We start from the raw sequence: 17,747 nt of genomic DNA, 5'->3' as shown, positions 1-17,747 counted from the left end.
GCAGTGTAAATGATGGGAAGAACCCTGGAGTGAGCCTTGCTGCACCTCTGGGACCCTCGGGCCACCTCCTGGCTGTGTGCCCTGGGAGGGGGACACTGGAGATCTCCCCTGGGACACTGCTGACTGTAGCTGCTGCTCTGGGAGCCTCAGGCTGTGCTGTCCCTTGCAGCCACCATTTCTTCTGCAGCCCCTCAGACCGAGCAGTGCCTGGAGCCCGGGGCCTTGCTGCTAACAGCTGCTGCCTGTAAAGAATCCCTAGCTAATTTTGGGCAGCCTTTTGTGGGAGTAAGGACTCCCAGTCCTGTATTTGGGCGAGGCATGGTTTGTGCTCATTGAGCTCAGCTGGTGCTGCAGGCACTAACACAAGCCTCCTGAGCTCCACTTCAGCCGTGGGAGGTGCTGTGCGGTGGTGAGTGAGATTCTTGGTTGCTATGTTTTGCAAATGGTTGGAGGTTCTGAAGAGGAATAATTATCAGATGGTTTCAGTCTGGGTGGGGAAGGTAAGGAGATGAAAAGGTGGATGTCAGGGAAGAAAAGAAGTGTAAGTGACAGGTCTAGCTCAGCTGGAGGCAGAAATGGGGTGAAGCTTGTGAGCTGCTCCTGGTACAGCTACTGTCACTGTCACCCCCACTGGGACTTGTTCCTGGTGCCTTTTCAGAGCAACAACCCACCGGTGGCTTTAGAGTGAGATGTTTCTTTTGTTGAGGTTTTTATACAGCAGTACCTTCTGCACTGTGCAAAAAGATGCAAGAAAGCCAGCAAGGAAAGAGATAATGGGAAGAAAAGGAATTTGATTTGGAAAAAAAGGAAAGATAGTTCCTCATTTCCTATAAAAAGAAAGGGAATGGAAATGTGGCTTTTGAAAGGTCAAATCAGATCTGCTTCTCCATGAAAAACAGACCTGAACATCGTTCTCTGGTAACTGTAAAAAAATACTGTTCCTGGTATTTAAAAATAATAAAATTGCTGTGCTGGACTGGAAGTGATTAAGAAGATGCTCAGAAAGCTTTGTGTGTCCAGCTACATCTGTCCCCCTGCTGGAGGGGAGATCATCTGCTCCAGCAGATCACAGGAGGAAACATCTTTGGTCACCCTGGCTGCCTCCGGAGGGAACAGGGGTGAAGAGAGGGTTCCCCTTGCCTGTTGGCTCTTCTGTCAGCCTGAGGGTTGTGTGAAGGAAATGGGGCTCCAGGAAATAAATTGGTGAGAGCAGAGGGGAAGTCTCACATCCCTGGCCACCAGGCCTTGCACGTATGTGTGTGCATGCGTGTGCTTTTAAATATATATATATGTGTGTGTATGTTATATGCACATGGAAAATATAGACTAAAGGACTTTCTAGACTAAAGGAGTGCAGGCCCCACAGAGTCAGCACAGCCTGGAGCCTTGCAGTGGCACAAAGGCCTTTCTTTCACAGGAGGGTTTCACTCTCGAGTTTTCTTGCTTAATTCCCTCTTTTTGGCAGGAGCAGCTCTCCAGGTGGAGGAGGTTGAGCAGGGTGGAGGTGCCCATAAAGCTGGAGAGGCAAGAGTGCTGGGGCAGAGATGGCATCAGCTGGGAAGAGGCAGCGGCGGAGGAAGAGGAGGGAGGCTGGGCAGGCCATGGAGGGTATGGAAGGGAGAGAGCCCCTGTAATAAGTCCTGAACAGGGGGATGGGGAATTTTGGGAGTGGGGAACTGGAACAGGGGGCTGGCTTATGGCACAGCTTTGCATTTATCTCTCTCTAGTCTGGTTGGGTATCTTCAGCATTAATGCGTGTTTAAAGGTTGAGAAAACTTGCAGTGCCTAAAAGAAAAGGGAAAAAAACCACCTCAATGGTCTTGTATAGCTTCATTAAAAAGGTTATATTTTCCTTATTCTGCATGAAGGATCAATGAATGAAATCTTGTTAAGGTAGAAGACAGTGGCTGCTTTTGATTTGTTTTTAAACAGAAGCTGCCTTTGATTGACTATGTGAAGGACTGATCAACTCTTCTAGCATAACGGGAGTAGTCATGTCTGGGCATTGTATCTCAGAGGTTTCTCAAATGTGCTCTCCTACCCTCTACCTGTTTCAGTAGATGCTCAGGAAAAGGAGGATTCTGTTAAAAGCCCAGACTGCGTGGAAAGACTGGCACGAAAATACATGGTAAGTTTTTAAATTGCTGCTTCTCTACCTGCCTACTGAAATACAATCCTGAAAGTGTTGGTTGGTTTGCCCTTGGCCTGATGGTGCAGCTACCTGGGCTGGAAAAGACTGCTGCATGAAGAACAGGTGTGGATGAATTTAAATGGGAGGCAAGGAGGCAACTCCTCCACTTCTGTGCTACCCTCTGGGGACTAGGGGAGCTGTTTATTTTTAAGGTCTCTTTCTAAGCAAGAGCTTTAGAAAAAATGAGGGTGTTTTGAGTCACTCATCTGCAGTTACATTTCAGAGCTGTAGGGTTACCAAATGCAAAGAAACAATGAGAACCACAGTGCAAACTAAAAAATGTTTCGTAAAGTTACTCACAAGCCTGGAGTAACCATTCTTAGCAAGCACAAGGCATGTGCTGGACTGCTTCCCTTCGTGGTTTTAGGGGTGAGGAGTGATGAGAGAGGCTTCTATTCTCCCCTTATGTCTCACTTGCACAACCCAACCAGCACCACAGCTGTGGGATATTTGGGAAAACAAGCTGGCTTCAGATGGGGAAGCTTTGGTGAAACTCAGCACCTGCAGCTGGTACTAGAAATTAAGCTTCAGCCTGAAGCAGCAGTAACTTCTACTTTGAGTGGAATTTCTTTCCTTTCCTCCTCTGCAGCAGAAGTGCACAGTGGAGTCAAGCACAGAGTCTGAGTCTGAATCCAGGGCAGAGGTAAGGACTGACTCTGAAGTGTTCTGATGGTGATGAGATTCCCTGATATGTATCCAACTCTTCCTTCAGCCTCAGTAGGAAGCATCCAAGGCATGCTGTGGGGTTGTTGATTTTGTGACTGCAGAAAACCCAAAGCAACCTCAAGCCTAATACTCCCCTTTCCATCTGGCTCTTTATTACAACTATTACAAACTTTTCTGAAGTTGATTCTAGGAGGATGAGGCAGGAAAGAGACAGTGTTTTAGGCAGACAAATGCTAAGAAAATGCTGACCTGAGCTGTTCCTGGTGATTGACTTTCAGCAGCTCTGGTCCAGTGGGATTTCTACAGCTCTGGGTGGAGAACCTCCACCTTCTGACTGTCCCTTTTGGAGGAGATTAAGAGCAGCTGTGTTGCTGTGGCAATTAGTTATGGATACTGGTGACTTCTTGAACATTGTTCTGTCAAACCAGTGCATTTAGTACTGATGTAATAAAGACCTGATGCTGGAGTGGAGAACAAAATACTTAATTTGTGGGTATAACTTGTTGGAATTGATGTTCACTGTTGGTCTATGTGAATCACCATGTTTTGTGACTTGGAGAAGCTGCCTGCTGTGAGTCTGCCACCACTTCACCTTCCAGAAAGATCAGGGCAAGGCTGGAAGGGGAGCTTGCACAGATCCCAGCCTGAAGAAAGAGCTGGCTGCTCTCACAAAGGGTGCTGAGGCAGGTGCCAGGATTGGGGATTTCTGCGCTCTTTGGAGAAGCAGAAGGGCTTTGTGGGGGTCTCTGTCCTTGAGGCAACATAAGAATACATGGTCACAAATGGGTTTGCACTTCAGCTCCTCTGATAAAGCCTCTGGTTTTCTGTTGAGCCCAGATTCCTGAGCCCTGCTTTGTCTCAGCTGTGCTCAGTTCTCCTCCTTCCCACTGGAAGCAGCAAAGCACTGACTGCCAAAGTGTTCTCTGAGCACCTGTGGTGGATCCTTTTCAAGAACTTTCCCACTTTCCTTGCTGTTAACTTCTTTCCCTTTGGGAGACTTGGTACCTGTGGTTTGCTTTCTAAAGGGAGTCTCCCTACGTGACTTTATTTTATTACTAGACCCAGACTCTAAGCACTACTTCAGGATTTCAAATCATCCCCATGTGAAAGAACAAAAAGGGACCTGAGTGGGATGGAAGGTCCCTAAATTGTATCCTGACTACTGTTATTTAAGTGCTGGTTTGGTTTATTTTTCTGGTGGTATGTAATTACTCATTGTTCTCTTTAGTGCAATGCTTTAAGTGCAATAAGACTTATCCTAGCTCTCTCTTAGGTTAACTTTACTAAATCTTTAAAAATTAGACTGAGATACATTTTTTATTGTCTTTTAGCCAAGTGATAATCTGGTTTCCTCTTCACTAGGATTTCCACCTGCTCTGTTTTTAATTTGGTAACTTATGGGAAACTGCCTTATAAGCCTATGTTAACTTCTCTTAAATAGGTTGTGCCTAGCCCACTTGCTGGAGGACCCAAAAAAGCAAAGGAATCCAGAGGACTACAAGTAGGTTTTGGGTATTACACAGTTTTTGGTGTAGCATCCAAAAACTAAAATAGAGGTAGGAGTGTGTGGATAGAAAAGCTACCACAGTAAGTCTGTGACTTAGGTTGAAAGGGATTTTAAAGTCCATTGTATGTTGCATCTTGTTTGGTTGTTTTTTTTTTTTCCCAGGGATAAATAACTATCCACCATGTTTAGAGATGTTTATTCTAGTTTTTAGATCCTTATGATGGTGATTCAGAAGACGCATCTGTTCAAACTTACTGTGGTATAAAAGCTGCACCATGGAGGAACAGTGCCTCAAAAGCAGCACCTCTGGAGGATGCTGATACTTCAGAAGATGAAGAATCCTTCCCTTATTCTCCAAATGTCAGAGAAATTCAGGCAGTAGGTGACTGTGGAGCAGCCCTGGAGCCTCCCAGCCTTGAGGAGCTGTCCCAGTCACCGGAGCCGCCTCTGGCCACAGAAGCATTTCCCCCCACGGGGCTGACACCTGACCACGCCTCACCGAGGGCTGGCAACCCTTCAGTCCCCGCGGATCTCCCTGCAATCCCGCCTGTCGCTGCTCCACAGCCCCCGCTCCCAGCTCATCCTGATGGCACAACGGCCGAGCAGCCCGTAATTAAAAGAAAACAAGGGATTCCTGCTCCAGAGAGTGCTAGTGAAAAACTAAAGATAAAGAAATTCCGTGCAACTTAATCTAAGGAATGAATAAATCACTGGACAAACTGTTCTGAAGGATCACTCTGGTAGAGATTTCCTTTGCAGAGTGTACCTGAACTAAACAGTCTGCCTCAAGCCAGTTACAAATGCAGTGCACTGTACAGTAAGCTCTGAGATCCACCTGGAAAACACAAGCTGTGTGGCAATTCCACTGAACACTAGCAAAGGAATATCCACAGCATGACAGACAAGCTTGGTGCCAGGTCCTCTGGAAGCACCAGCCCCAGCTCCTGTGTGAAGTAGCTGGAGGCAGCTGCTCAGTTACACTGAAACTTCACCAACACTGACAAGGGTTTGTCAGGAGGGAAAGAAGAATGACCCCTTGGCTGCAGTTAGCTCCCAACAGCTATGGCTTGTCTGGCACCTGCTTGTCATGTTTGGTTCCTGCTCGTCCCTCTGAATGGTGAACACACAGGTTTGATTACCAACAGCTGAACTGCATCACACTGAACCGACTGCAATTACTGGCAATCCATCATTTATTTTCTCCTTCAAAGGGGGAGAAATTGTCTAGTTGCTGTTAACACAGCTGCTCCTTCCTCGTTTGAACAATGTTTTGGCAATTTCTGTGTAGCTGCTAGAATAGTGTTTACAGTGGGATAACACATTAGCTCACAGCTGCTTAGTGAAAGCAATCATTCAGGAGCTGCAGGAATGGTGCCCACAGATGGGAGGCCAGTTAGAAAGCAAAAACTGTGTATCTAATCTTCCTTTCCTGAATGGTAATTTCTTTAATCAGGTCTAGAATCTGGGTATTCCATTTGTGTAGCAGGGGAACTACTAACTATGAAAGGATAACGATGGCTTGAAAGATGTTAGTACCAGCAACTTGTGCAAGCATTTGTTTTGTACAACTGGCAGAGATTTTTAGTTTCCAGTTTCTTTCATAGGATGGAAAGCCACTCAAAATATTATTTAGCTGTTAGCATTGTATCCTTCCACCTGTGTATTTATTTTATTAAAACAGCTTTTCTTTCATCCTTTCATTTTCTTTCATTCCCTCAGCTGGAAATGGTTTTTAATCGGCCTGGAGCACGTGGTTAAACAGTAAGTTTCAGAGGCCTTTGCTCCAAGACACAAGCTACTGTGGTTGCCCCTTGACTTGTCCCCAGGCAAAGATTGCTGCAGTGAAAACTGTGAGGTTAATTGAAAAAACCCCAAACAAACCAACAACCAATTACTTGCAGCTATAGATTTGCGTGTACTGCAACTAGGCTACAGCGTTCTCTGGAATGAAGATGTGTGAAAAGCTTAAGAATACAACATTGTGAGGCAGCCAGGACCCTCATTTTAAGTCCTAGCTATTAGACGCTCTAGCTCTCAGCCCCATCAGCTGAGGCTAAATAAAACTGAACCCCTTGACTTTCAAACTGCAGCCAAAAACCCTAAACTCACCTGAAGAAGATTTCACTTGAAGCAGCTGTTTCACACAGCATGGAAAATACATGACAGGAGTGACAGGAGAGGAAAGAGTAAGTGCAAAGGTAAGCCACAAGGGACACTATCTACTCATTGGAATGTATTTATTCAGTATGAGAACCCAGCTGTGGGTGGATTAACCTGTGACCTGAAATTACACCTTTTGTTAATTCAGGCCTAATGCAGAAGTTAACATAGAAGAGCTGAAGAGTTTGGGAAGCTCAAGCTCTAGGATAGTTGAGATTCTTGATCTCCCCATCAGCATTTGCTGATAGGTGGAACTGGTTTAGGCAGCGTTTTAATAGTGGCTGTAAGTGGTACCACAACCCAGGTTGTGAGCTGGGCACAAACAGCAGCTGCTGAAAGGAAGGTGCATGCTCACTGGATCAACAGTGCTTTTTTCTGTACTATATAATTGAAACTCTGCTGGAGGCAGTGATACCAGTTCCAGACACTCTGGTGCAGGAAAGCAAAGTCTCTCATAGAGGCTGAAACAAAGCAAAGGCATTATAGTTACAACTTATATTGGATCATGATGCATGTAACTCTTATCTCTGTTCCTCACAAATGGGCAAGAACTACACAAAGATTATTAAATTGCACATGATTCACTGATCTGGGATTCACACTTTGTAAGGAAACAAAACCAGGACAGTTAAATCTCAGGGATTAACTCTGAAAAATAGTTAATTTTGCAGGAGAGGGCAGACATCAGAATTCTCTTTTAGCAAACAGCAAGCATTGACCAAAACAAGTATGTGAGGCAGGCTGAGATAGCAATTTTTCCTCCCAGCACAAGCTTGTACAACGGAACCCCTTATCACAGAAAAATACTAGAGCTGATGAAAGTCCCTGCTTTCATATGAGCATCAGTGAGAGAAGGGGCTCCCAAGATTTCCATTTGGAGATTAGAAAGCTGTGTACCTGCATTCTTCATACAAATCTTTGAATACTTGACTTCAGCCACTGTCAGAGAGGACAGCTGTTCTGAGAGGATGGTCAGAAAGGTAGAAATGCTTAGCCAACGAATTCAGGATCAGAAAAAGCAAGCAAATGCCCAAACCATTACAGCAACCCAAGAAATTAGCAGGAAGTCTTAGCTCCCCTAATTTAGTAATGGCTGGTCACATGGGAGAGTCTCAAATAATACTGTAACTCCTTGTGTAAGCATTTAATAGCCTCCTCTTGGGTTACTGAGACATAAATCTGGAAACGTATTTCACCATAAAAGCAGTTTGAGAAAGAGGAAGCTCTGTGGTCAATAGGACAAGAAGGTTTAGTTCAGGATGCTCCAGTTTCTCAATGCATTGCAGTAGGTTACTTCAAGTAAGACTCAGTCCATTGCAACTAATTAATACAAGGGCCTGAATTGTCACAGCAGATACCAGGTTTTGTGTCTTACTGCACTACAGACTTACAATCCAAGGTTCCTGTTACTGGAGGTTAGCTTGAAGAGCAATTCATAGCTATTCTCTGGAAAGATCATGGGTATAGGTTTTCCAGAACAAAATCATCACTAAAAATTAGATTAACAGAAATAGATGGTCAAAATTTTTCTATATATTTTATTTAATGTAACATAATCCATCAAATATCACATCTACCAATAACCCTCTAAAAATCTCATTCAACCTTCCTTCAAATAAATCTCTCTGGCCTATCAGCTTCCCACTGCACCGTCACCTTTCCAGCCAACCTCACACAAATCCATCTGCTAACCTACCCTGATTACAAAAGTACAGGTGAGCACTACATAGAGGACTGACACTTACTATAGCATTAACCAGTGAAAACAATTTTGTTCACTCAGTGCAGAGAACTGCAACACCACGTTCATAGAAGCTGCGGGGATCTTCCTTGGTGGCTATTTCAAAGTCAACGGTGAAAATCAGATCAGCACGAGTGAAGTTCAGATAAACTGGTAAAGTAACCTGGGGAAAAACATGAATGTAGGAGAGTTCTGTAAGACAGCTGAAGAATGTCACAGGTTTCTGTAACACTACATGGTACCAATGAGATGGGAATTCAGTCTCAGATAACTCAATACTCAAAATAAGAGGAAAAACCCCAAGACTTAATAAATTTACAGATGCTGCTATAAATAAAAATTTGAGTTTTGACTTGAACAACATTTTTGGATGTCTCTCCTTTATATCTATCTACAAAGGAAAGACACATTCAGCACTAGTTCTGTTTGCTGCTAGCCCTGAAATCAGATGCCAGCTGACACCAAGAGTAATTAGAGAACACCAATTTCATTTGTTGTGCCCAGTACAAGTATCCATAAAGCCTTAGGAAAAAAATTGCTAGGGATACCTAGATATTTTCGCCAATACTTACAACATTTGCTTTTTTGTCAGCATTTGTCTGTTTGATCCAGCGAAGCTGTGTAATGGGCAGGACAGTTGAAATAGCATTCGAAAGCGACAGCTTGTTGTTACTGCACGTAGCTCCCTGAAGCTTCAGACCTGCAAATTGCAATGCAGTTTAGAGTTCTAAGAGCTTTCATACATCCAAAGGCTGTCTCCCTCTGTATCATTTAAGGGCTAAGTCCACTAAATGAGAAGTATTTCATACTGCAAAATCTTCAAGAGGTTGTAGGTGATACACTATGCAATACCACTTCAATATATACTGACCCTGGTCTTGAGATTTATTAGCATTGGAAGTATTTCCCTAATCACTAATGTCAAACTCATCTGAAAATACTTTCAGAAAGTGTGTATTAAATTTTTCAACAACAGCATCTTTTTCATTTAACACAGCCCATTTAATACCAGAAGCTTCTGAAGACATTTCAGAGGAAGATCCCTTCCTTCAGCTAAGTTTACCTGTGACTCCAAAGCTGCAGGCATCCAGGACTGCGTTCTGGGTAGTTGTAACATTGACCTCAAGACAGAGTTCTTCAAGGGACCAACTGTTTGCTTGGGCAACATATTGTCTTGTAGCAGTAATATATGCCTCTGGTACAAACAGGCCACCCAGGCACACGTGAATGTTCTGTTTAAGGGAGGAAAATACAGGGAAAAAAGTATTTCAGCTGCAGTATTAATTAATGACTATTATAAATACTTTGGCAATCTATTTAAATAAAATGTTCCTGCTACTACTGGAACACAGTGTAACTGCTAAGATGCTTTTTGCTCTAAGGCTTTGTCTCCTACTCTTCCACAATACTAATGGCTCCCTCTGATCTCTGTGCACAGTTACCCTGCTAAGCCTCATCATGCTGCGATCAGGAGACGCTCAGCAGTATTTACAGACATTTCAGAGAACACTGACTCAAGTTCATTGACTGAGGAGCTATATAGAAGTCCTGAAGACCCCAGAAAACAGTTACACAGCTCCACCAATAACCCCAAGAAGTCAGCAAAAGGTACCTTCAATTCTTTTGCTCCACCAGATGCAGCTGCCTGGGAAATATTCTGGAGCTGTTTAATTCGCTCACTGAAGTCAGAGACCCACTGGATAACAGTCATACCAGCTGGCACTGTGTAATGAGACCAGCTACGAGGCAAAATACCTACAAAGATATGATTAGAATTAAGTTTTGTTCGTATACAGGTTGAAATGACACACTATATTGAAACTTTGAAGACTTGGACTGGAATATCAACCTCTATTTTAAAAGATCCCTCAGTAAGTGAAAGCACCTTTAAAGATTACAGAGCAAATGGCTTCCAGGTCTACTTTGTATTTAAAATGCCACCCACTTACAGATACCCTTCAAGAGCAGCTGCAGTTACACACAGCTTTTTACTGCAAGATTTGAGTTCTTTAGAAAAAACTGAAGAGGTCAAGCATCTGAGTTTGAGAAAATGCTTTTGTTCAAATCACCATGTATTACAACATGCAGCATCTCTGTGAAAATTCCACATGTATGTACAATCTTTAAATAGAAATTCAGAGAACCTGAACATTTTCTAGATTTTATGGAGCCAATACTGCTCATTTGGTGGTATAAGTAACTTTGTCCTGTCCCAAATCAGAAATTGAGAGGCTTTAGTAAGATTTCAGCCTAGAAATTAAGCTGCTAATATAAATTGTACAAAAAAGCCTAATATATTACTATTAAAGCCAAACTATTATATTATTATTATAGCCTAATTATTAGGCTATTATCAACCTCAACTTGAAATCTCATCTCAAGCCAATGGGAATTTTATGCTCAAATTTAAGTATTATTTGTGTAAAATGACAAAGTCTATAGACATTTTTCTACCATTTTTGTTTTTTATTTTAAGCTGCTGACCACAGAAGTCTCTTACAGAGTGCAAGAAGCAAAGGGAGCCCTGGGAAATGCTAGCTTGAATTGCCATACCTTTCACCAGCTCATTTATCAGTGTCCGCAAATAGTTGGTTTGTTTCTTTTTCCCTTCACACACTTGAACCACATCTGCCAGGTCCTGACGAACATCCTGGAGCAGCTTAGCTCCCATTTTCACCTCTCTCTCAAAGAACCGGAACAAAGGATCCTGATGGTCAAAACATTCAAAGTAAGCTGTAGTGCAAAGTTCTTGCTGTAAAGCTGCTACCAAAAACAACCCCCAAATTCTGGGTGGATGGAGCAGTAACACTGTGACTACAAGCACTGAACAGGAAGATGCAGCCTGTGCTGCAGAAAGTGATTGCAGAAACTGTTTTACAACCAACAATCTCCTCTCCCTCGGAGAAGCAAGAAAATAGAAGTCACAGTTGAACAATTAATGGAGACTGCCTGGCTAGACTGTTTGCCATTGCACTTCTTCAAATACTACCCAAAAGACATAATCAGGTTTCAGAAGCATTTCAAGAAACCTAGCAGGTCATGACATGGCTATGGCACTCAAAATCAGCATCAATACAGGTTCCATTGACCCTTCAGCAGTGCAGCTGGTACTTCCAAATCACAATGCACCTGAACTTGTGCTTTTCCTATGCCCACATTAAATAAAACATAGCTCTTACTTTAATGTTTTCCACAGTCCGCTTCAGATGGTTTAGAGTCTGTGGGATAAGGTGAAGCCAGTTAGAGGCTGTGGTATGCAGTGTTCTCATCCAGGCTGGGCGTCCATCTGATGTAGAATCAGTTCTTGTCTTTTTCTCAGTTTCTGCATAAGCCAGATCATCCTCATCCTCCAGCATTTGCATTTTCAGCATTTTACTGATCATATCTATGCCTAAAACAGAAGATCTGCTGTTAGAGAAGCAGTGGCATCAAGGTTAAAACATCCCACCAGGAATTTTCATTATTCCTAGTCTAGACCTAAGATTCAGACTGCCCAGCTGTAGGTGACTCCAGAAGCTTACAAAAAAAACTTTCCAGAATCAAGACAGGAGCTTGACATCTGGATGACTAAATGTAACTGGCTTTTTATGATTCATAGGCTCCTGGTCAGTTTTTGGATTACTCAAAAACCAATTATGTTGAGGGAGAAGGAGAAAGCTATCAACTCTTTAGCAAAACTTGTATTTCTCTTCTGCTTTTTAGTTAAAATGTTTGCCTGGTACTCTATGGAAGACATTGCTAAGCTCTGGATTTACCTTGTGTGGTGAGAAGAACTTTCTCTGCATTATTTGGCAGTCCCAGCCATGATGGTGTTTGTGTATCTGGGAGCATCTCAACCCACTGGACAAACTCTTCACGCCTGCAAGGCAGAGTTTTAATATTCATTAAAGGGTTTCCTCTGCTAGAATGCCAAGGTAATGCTTTGCCTAAGACAGATGTTTACACAGCACAGAAATACAAGTTATGTGCTTGGTTTTTTTTTGTGCGCAGTTTTGTAATATAAAAAAAAGTTGTACATAAGAGATCAGGATAAGGAAAAAATGATACCTGATTCCATCTGGCATCTGAATATCTTTGTGTCCATCAACCTTGCAAGCCAGCTTGAATTCACTGTCAAAACTTAAGGTAGTGAACAGACGTTCCAAGAAAGTGTTCAACAAACGCTGATCAAATTCATTATCGATACGACCTCCATAGATAGACTGTGCCATCAGTGTCTTCAGTGCAGACCAGGGGATCTTATCAGGGGAAATGTTTTGGCGACCCTATAATTAGCAGGAAACAATCGTTAAATTGTCAACAGATTTTTTGTGCCTACTCATTTAACTTTAACTTTTCCAGAACAGACTGTTTCAGTGAAGATCCAAAGTAATTTGTTACCTGTGCCTAAGTACACAACACTACTTGCCTTTGCTGTATCATCCAGCCAGGTATCCACTGTGTCACAGGCAGATCTCAGGTCAGATTCTCCAAACTCGTACTTCTTGGACCAGCCCAATGGAGCATAGCGCAGGCGCTCTTGGATAATGGCATGGAACCAGGCAAGGAGGAAATACAAACGAGCTCGCTCATTTGGAGACTAAAGGGGGGAAATAAAAACAACAGAAAACCAAACAACTGTTACTCAAGTGAACTGATAAAACCAAAACCTGCTAGAAGACTAGAAAGTATCACATTTAATGCTAGATTGCTACTAAAACGGAATAAATTCTATCAACAGAAAAAGCAACTACTACTTTGCTTGGGTGAGGAAAAACACTTCAGGTACATCTTAGTATCTGAGGTTTTATTATCTAAAGTAAGCTTTCAAGAAACATGTTCTTCCATTTAGTTTCATCAAGACAAACCAGAGCCTCACCTTGCACATTCTAGAAACTGGAATGCTACTGAAGGTTCTCAGCATGTTTGCCTTTACACCAGGAGGAGGCTCAAACACAAAGATCCGGCCGGCACGTAACAAATTCACTGGCACCTAGAGAAGATCAATAAGCTCAAATCCAGCTGCTTTAGCCTTCATTAAATTAAATCCCAACACAGTTTGCATTAGCTTCAAAACCTCATGGTGACCACAAAGAAGTACTGCCTTTCTTTTGGAGGTAAGGGGAATCAGCAAAAGCAACAATGTAAGTTTACAGCTACAATTCAGTTATCAGAATGGGATAATAACTGCCCTGACAGGTGTGTATTTTCCTTCTTCTTCACTACAGAAGGCAGTCATGAGAGAACCTTCCCTGGGGAGCACTTTTAGCTCTGCAAGCCAGTTACTCTGAAAGGTAATAAAATCTTAAATCACCATTACCTTTGGATTAATCTCCATGGTAAGGAAGAGCCTGAAGCAAGCATGGGGTTGCAAGGAATGTAGTTTCTTTTCCAGCTGCATGAGCCAGCCAGGAGCCAGGTGAACGTTCTTCAGCATTACCCATCTGTGAATTTTTGAAACAGAACAAGTGCTTTATAGCAAACAGCTTATGGATCCTGGCTGTGATCATCACAAAGAGCAACAGAACGTAGCAATACAGATTTTCCTCCCTCTTTTAAATGTGCCTTCTACATAGAATCAGTTACTATGTACTGTAAATAGGTTAACTTTCTTGTTTTGCAGATACAACCTACTGCTCCTGAAAATATTTAAACAGAAATGCAAATAGACGTGCTTGCTATTACAAATTTAAATTCAAAAGATAGGCCTATTTTTTTTTTACCCAGTTTTATCTCTTTAACCAATAGATAACTTCCCCTTTTTACCTTTCTACTAGGCAGTTTTCTAGCTGAAATGAAACAGAGCTTACCTTCCAGATTTCACTGCTGTGTTTATTGCTTTATCTGCTTGGTTAAACCCTTCCGCAGAACCTAAAAAACAGAAAGGTTGCTAAATTTCTTACTACTAGCAATTTAATTTATGCTTAGATGTTGAAATAAGATATGCTCTTACCAATAGCAATAGAAGTAATCTGTGTATTCTGCTCAGCTGCAAGGTCTTCAACATGACCACTGGCATCATAACCAGGCACTGAACACATCAGCACAGGGGTATTTGGTTTCACCTATGCTCCAAGAAGTTGAAAAGGATATGAATCAATCACTACATAAATATGAGAATGCAGTAAGCTCAAGTGTTTCTTCCCTCTATACAACTAAAACCATTATGTTACTCCCAGTTTTAATTTAAAAAAAGGAAAAACAATCCACTCCTCATACCAGAGAAGGGTAAGTGGAAGAAATATTCATTGGATAGCTTAACTCATTGTGGAACTCATGCAAGGTGGCCTTAAGCATTTCAAAACCAAGCAGTTTACCTCTGTATCCACAATGTGTGTCAGATCTAAAGGCTGCTCCATAATGGACATGAATGACTCTCCAAGGTTTGTTGAAACAAAGGTATGTGCCATGGCCAACAAACGATCCGGACGGAAGGCCTGGATCAGAAGCAAGCGATGAATGGCCTGTCCAATGGGAGCTGGAAACAGGAGACAGGATTAGATGGACCCTCCTCTCTTCAATTCTCCATTCGATTTCTCCCCATCTTGTTCTGAAGACTACATTTTTAGGAAGTTAATAATCCTTTTGGAAGATCTGATGCAACTTTTTAATGAAATGCTTATATTCTGTTTTCAATTTGACAACTGAAAAAAATTAGCAGCTTCAGATGGTTTACAAAATCTACAAGCTAGAATTATTGATATGAGTGATTTTAATTTCCAGGGACAACTGATCTTTTCACATCTCATTCAAAAAATAATCTGTTCTGCTAGAGTTTGAATTCATATATACTTGACTAGCATGGATAGGGTAGATAACCTGGAGCTGCTTCAGTTAATGTTCCAGAAGCTTTAATAAGCAGCTAGTAAATACGAGCTTAGAATCCTTAATTTAGAAAGCTACAGGAATGAGCCTGGAATGATCAAAGACAGCAAACACTTCCTAAAGTTACCTTTCAGATAGGGGAGGAACTGAAGGGCAACAGTTACCCTCAAGTTCTCACTCTTGAAAAATTAGCCCTGACAACTAATGCAGCAAGAGGTAACTTCATGCTTAAGTACAACTGCAGATCTAAAACTCTACTAGACCAGCCCTGTCCTCAGAAGATCCATGTCTTGGAGCTTTTTAGAGTATTGAGACATCTTTAGACTGGCAAGGACTAAGGTTAATCCAAACTATTATGCAGTCTAATGAGATTGTAGAATTAGGTTTCATCCTCAGTGGAAGACCAGATCACAGGTTAAGGTGCAGCAATCAAGTGTAGTAACTACTGCTTAGAACAGTTTGGTTTAAAAAAATCCAGTGAAAACAAACCTCCCAAAAACCCCCAAAACAGCCCAGAACCAAACCCACAAGACTTGAAGTTCTTATACAATCCGAACTTTATAATTTTCTCAACCATTAAGGTCAAAAATGAAATTCTACTTTAGAATTGCTTTTAAAATAATAGTAACTACTTAGATCAGTACAACAGGACTGATATGGACAACAATGTACATTCACTTACTTGCAGGTTTTTCTTCAGTCCAAAGGTATGGTACAGTCTGTTCTGGGGAGCTGCTGTCCAGCCAGATACAGAATTGCTGTATTGAAAAAAAAAATACAAAAACCTGAAGTTGACTTTCAAGATATCACAAATGTACAGCAAGGACATGTAAAATTCAAATCACACTATTATCCTATCTTTAGATGTGCTGAATCATTTCACTGATATACCTCATTTCACAGATAGCCTCTAGCACAACTGATTCTACAGATCTCTATCAAGTCCCAGGCCAAGCTGTAAGTTATTTTACCCCAGGCTGAACAGTTTGAGAAAAATTAGATGTAGTAAAGAGAATTCAACTTCTAATATAAAAATTAGCCAGGACAACCAAACAGGCACTATTTAAGATATGGACATAATTTGTGACATACAGTTTCACAGTCAAGACAAAGAGGTATCACTGTTCAGAAGCTGAGTACCATCCAAATTGATTCCACAGAGGCATATCCAGAGCCCACCATAATGAAATTATGTGTGGCTGGGGCTGCTCCTCTCTGCTGCATAATTATCACACAATAGTGGTACAGCAAAATACATGCAGTGTCACACTTTCTGCTACCACGGGAACCAAAGCTGGTCAACCACAAAGCCAGAGGCACGGTGAAAATGTTTCTGAATGATGAACAGTGCTGGTCTTCACAAAATCACAGCTGGGTTATAAGGGAAGTAAGAACGTTCATTTCCACAACTACAACTAGTTAATCTTTAGGACTTCCCTTTCCACAGCAGGAGAGCTTGCTTGTAAGCACGAAGCTTTTCAAGCAGACAGCTGAAAAGCTTAACAAGATAGTTCAGTAGACAGACCCTAGGCAACACTTACCTCATCAGCTTGAACTTTTGAAACGAGGTCCTTAAATGCAGGAAGGCAGCTCAACCTCATCATTGCCTCTGTTTGCTCTACAGTCAAACCATTGATTTTGGGGAGAGATGCAGTGTTTAGTACAATCTCCTTCCCTCTCAAGAAGTGCTGGAATTCTGCATCATATGTAGGCTCCCTAATGTTACGGGAAAAGAAGACTTTAGCTATATGCCTTCAAGAGAGCCTTCCCTTTTTCAACTGAAGTGAAAAAACAAATATTTACCCAATAGTGCCTTTCAGTTTGATCCGGGCCAACAACATGGCAAACGTTATGTGATCCTGGTGCAGCATGCCACGTGCCACTCGGTTGAAAGCCACCTAGAAACAAACAGAGTAGTAGTGTAAGAACCTTTGAACTCTGACCCTTCAAAAATTATTAAAGAATTACATTTATTAATTAAAAAACCGAACCTGAAAGAGATCTTTTGTGATGATTGAGAGACGATGAGTATGGTCTGTAATTCCCTTCAGATTTGGGTTCTCATACAAGACATTGTGATAGATGTCCAAGAAAAACTGGAGGGAGTATTGGTACAGGAAATGTATCTGAAAGAGAAGAGTTTATTTTTTCTCTCCACAATCCTGCTGTTTGATAACCAACAGCGTATGTCTATCAAACTGCAATGTTAGACAGTGCCTATTTAGCTTTAACTAGTAAACACTCAAAGCTCCTGAGAAGAAGCACTCAACCTACTTGTTTCAGTGACTCCATAGTAAAGTAGATACTACTGCAAGCTGTGGAAAGAGGCAAGTACTGCTGGGAAACAGTCTCCACTTCTTGCATGACAATATCAGTCTCTTCTACTTTTCTGGTGACCTCTGCTGCTTCCTTCTTCAGGTTCTCAAGTGTAGTAATGATGGTGTCATCATCCAGAATACGTCCCTTCACTTCATTAAGTGCTTGTAGTAGGGATTTTTCCAACTGACGTAAGCGCAGCTGAAATTCACCTTAATTAGAAGAAAAAAAAAAGTCATACATACATATTGTACAGATATGCTAAAGAATTATGTGAGTTATGTGTAGTTTGCCACTGGGCATCTGGAAAAGAGTATGAAGACATTTCACTATATACTCTTAGAGTAAACCCACTGTATTCT

The 17,747-nt window shown here is 41.9% G+C and overlaps 2 protein-coding genes across 2 annotated transcripts in view; one reads left to right on the top strand and one right to left on the bottom strand.

Moving 5' to 3' along the window:
* Positions 1-1,395: 1,395 nt before the first annotated feature.
* Positions 1,396-5,205, top strand: LOC146767409 (uncharacterized). Its single transcript, XM_085580757.1, has 5 exons — positions 1,396-1,608; positions 2,058-2,128; positions 2,781-2,834; positions 4,299-4,358; positions 4,569-5,205. Exons 1-5 carry the CDS (start codon positions 1,545-1,547, stop codon positions 5,052-5,054), a joined length of 735 nt encoding a protein of 244 aa, XP_085436883.1. The 5' UTR covers positions 1,396-1,544; the 3' UTR covers positions 5,055-5,205.
* A 2,834-nt stretch (positions 5,206-8,039) lies between these two features.
* Positions 8,040-17,747, bottom strand: part of DYNC1H1 (dynein cytoplasmic 1 heavy chain 1) — a 44,749-nt gene continuing 35,041 nt past the window's right edge. Inside the window, exons 60-78 of the mRNA XM_021549636.4 lie at positions 17,344-17,597; positions 17,061-17,195; positions 16,873-16,967; positions 16,611-16,785; positions 15,752-15,827; positions 14,562-14,722; positions 14,198-14,309; positions 14,055-14,115; positions 13,565-13,688; positions 13,124-13,237; positions 12,674-12,844; positions 12,313-12,530; positions 12,021-12,124; positions 11,445-11,656; positions 10,819-10,972; positions 9,878-10,020; positions 9,329-9,497; positions 8,838-8,965; positions 8,040-8,428 (exon numbers count right to left, since the gene is read on the bottom strand). Of these exons, the coding sequence (XP_021405311.1) occupies positions 8,300-8,428; positions 8,838-8,965; positions 9,329-9,497; positions 9,878-10,020; positions 10,819-10,972; positions 11,445-11,656; positions 12,021-12,124; positions 12,313-12,530; positions 12,674-12,844; positions 13,124-13,237; positions 13,565-13,688; positions 14,055-14,115; positions 14,198-14,309; positions 14,562-14,722; positions 15,752-15,827; positions 16,611-16,785; positions 16,873-16,967; positions 17,061-17,195; positions 17,344-17,597 (2,735 nt within the window). The 3' untranslated portion in view covers positions 8,040-8,299. The remainder of the gene's footprint in view (positions 8,429-8,837; positions 8,966-9,328; positions 9,498-9,877; positions 10,021-10,818; positions 10,973-11,444; positions 11,657-12,020; positions 12,125-12,312; positions 12,531-12,673; positions 12,845-13,123; positions 13,238-13,564; positions 13,689-14,054; positions 14,116-14,197; positions 14,310-14,561; positions 14,723-15,751; positions 15,828-16,610; positions 16,786-16,872; positions 16,968-17,060; positions 17,196-17,343; positions 17,598-17,747) is intronic.

Source organism: Lonchura striata, chromosome 5 (assembly GCF_050655825.1).
Source record: "Lonchura striata isolate lonStrDom1 chromosome 5, ASM5065582v1, whole genome shotgun sequence".
Lineage (NCBI taxonomy): Eukaryota > Metazoa > Chordata > Aves > Passeriformes > Estrildidae > Lonchura > Lonchura striata.
This window is presented reverse-complemented; position numbering and strand designations above follow the sequence as displayed.

Coding starts and splice junctions, on each gene's coding strand:
- LOC146767409 (XM_085580757.1), top strand. CDS start 1,545: ATGGCATCAGCTGGGAAGAGGCAGCGGCGGAGGAAGAGGAGGGAGGCT. Junction 1,609..2,057: donor GGCTGGGCAGGCCATGGAGG/GTATGGAAGGGA, acceptor TACCTGTTTCAG/TAGATGCTCAGGAAAAGGAG. Junction 4,359..4,568: donor AGGAATCCAGAGGACTACAA/GTAGGTTTTGGG, acceptor TGTTTATTCTAG/TTTTTAGATCCTTATGATGG.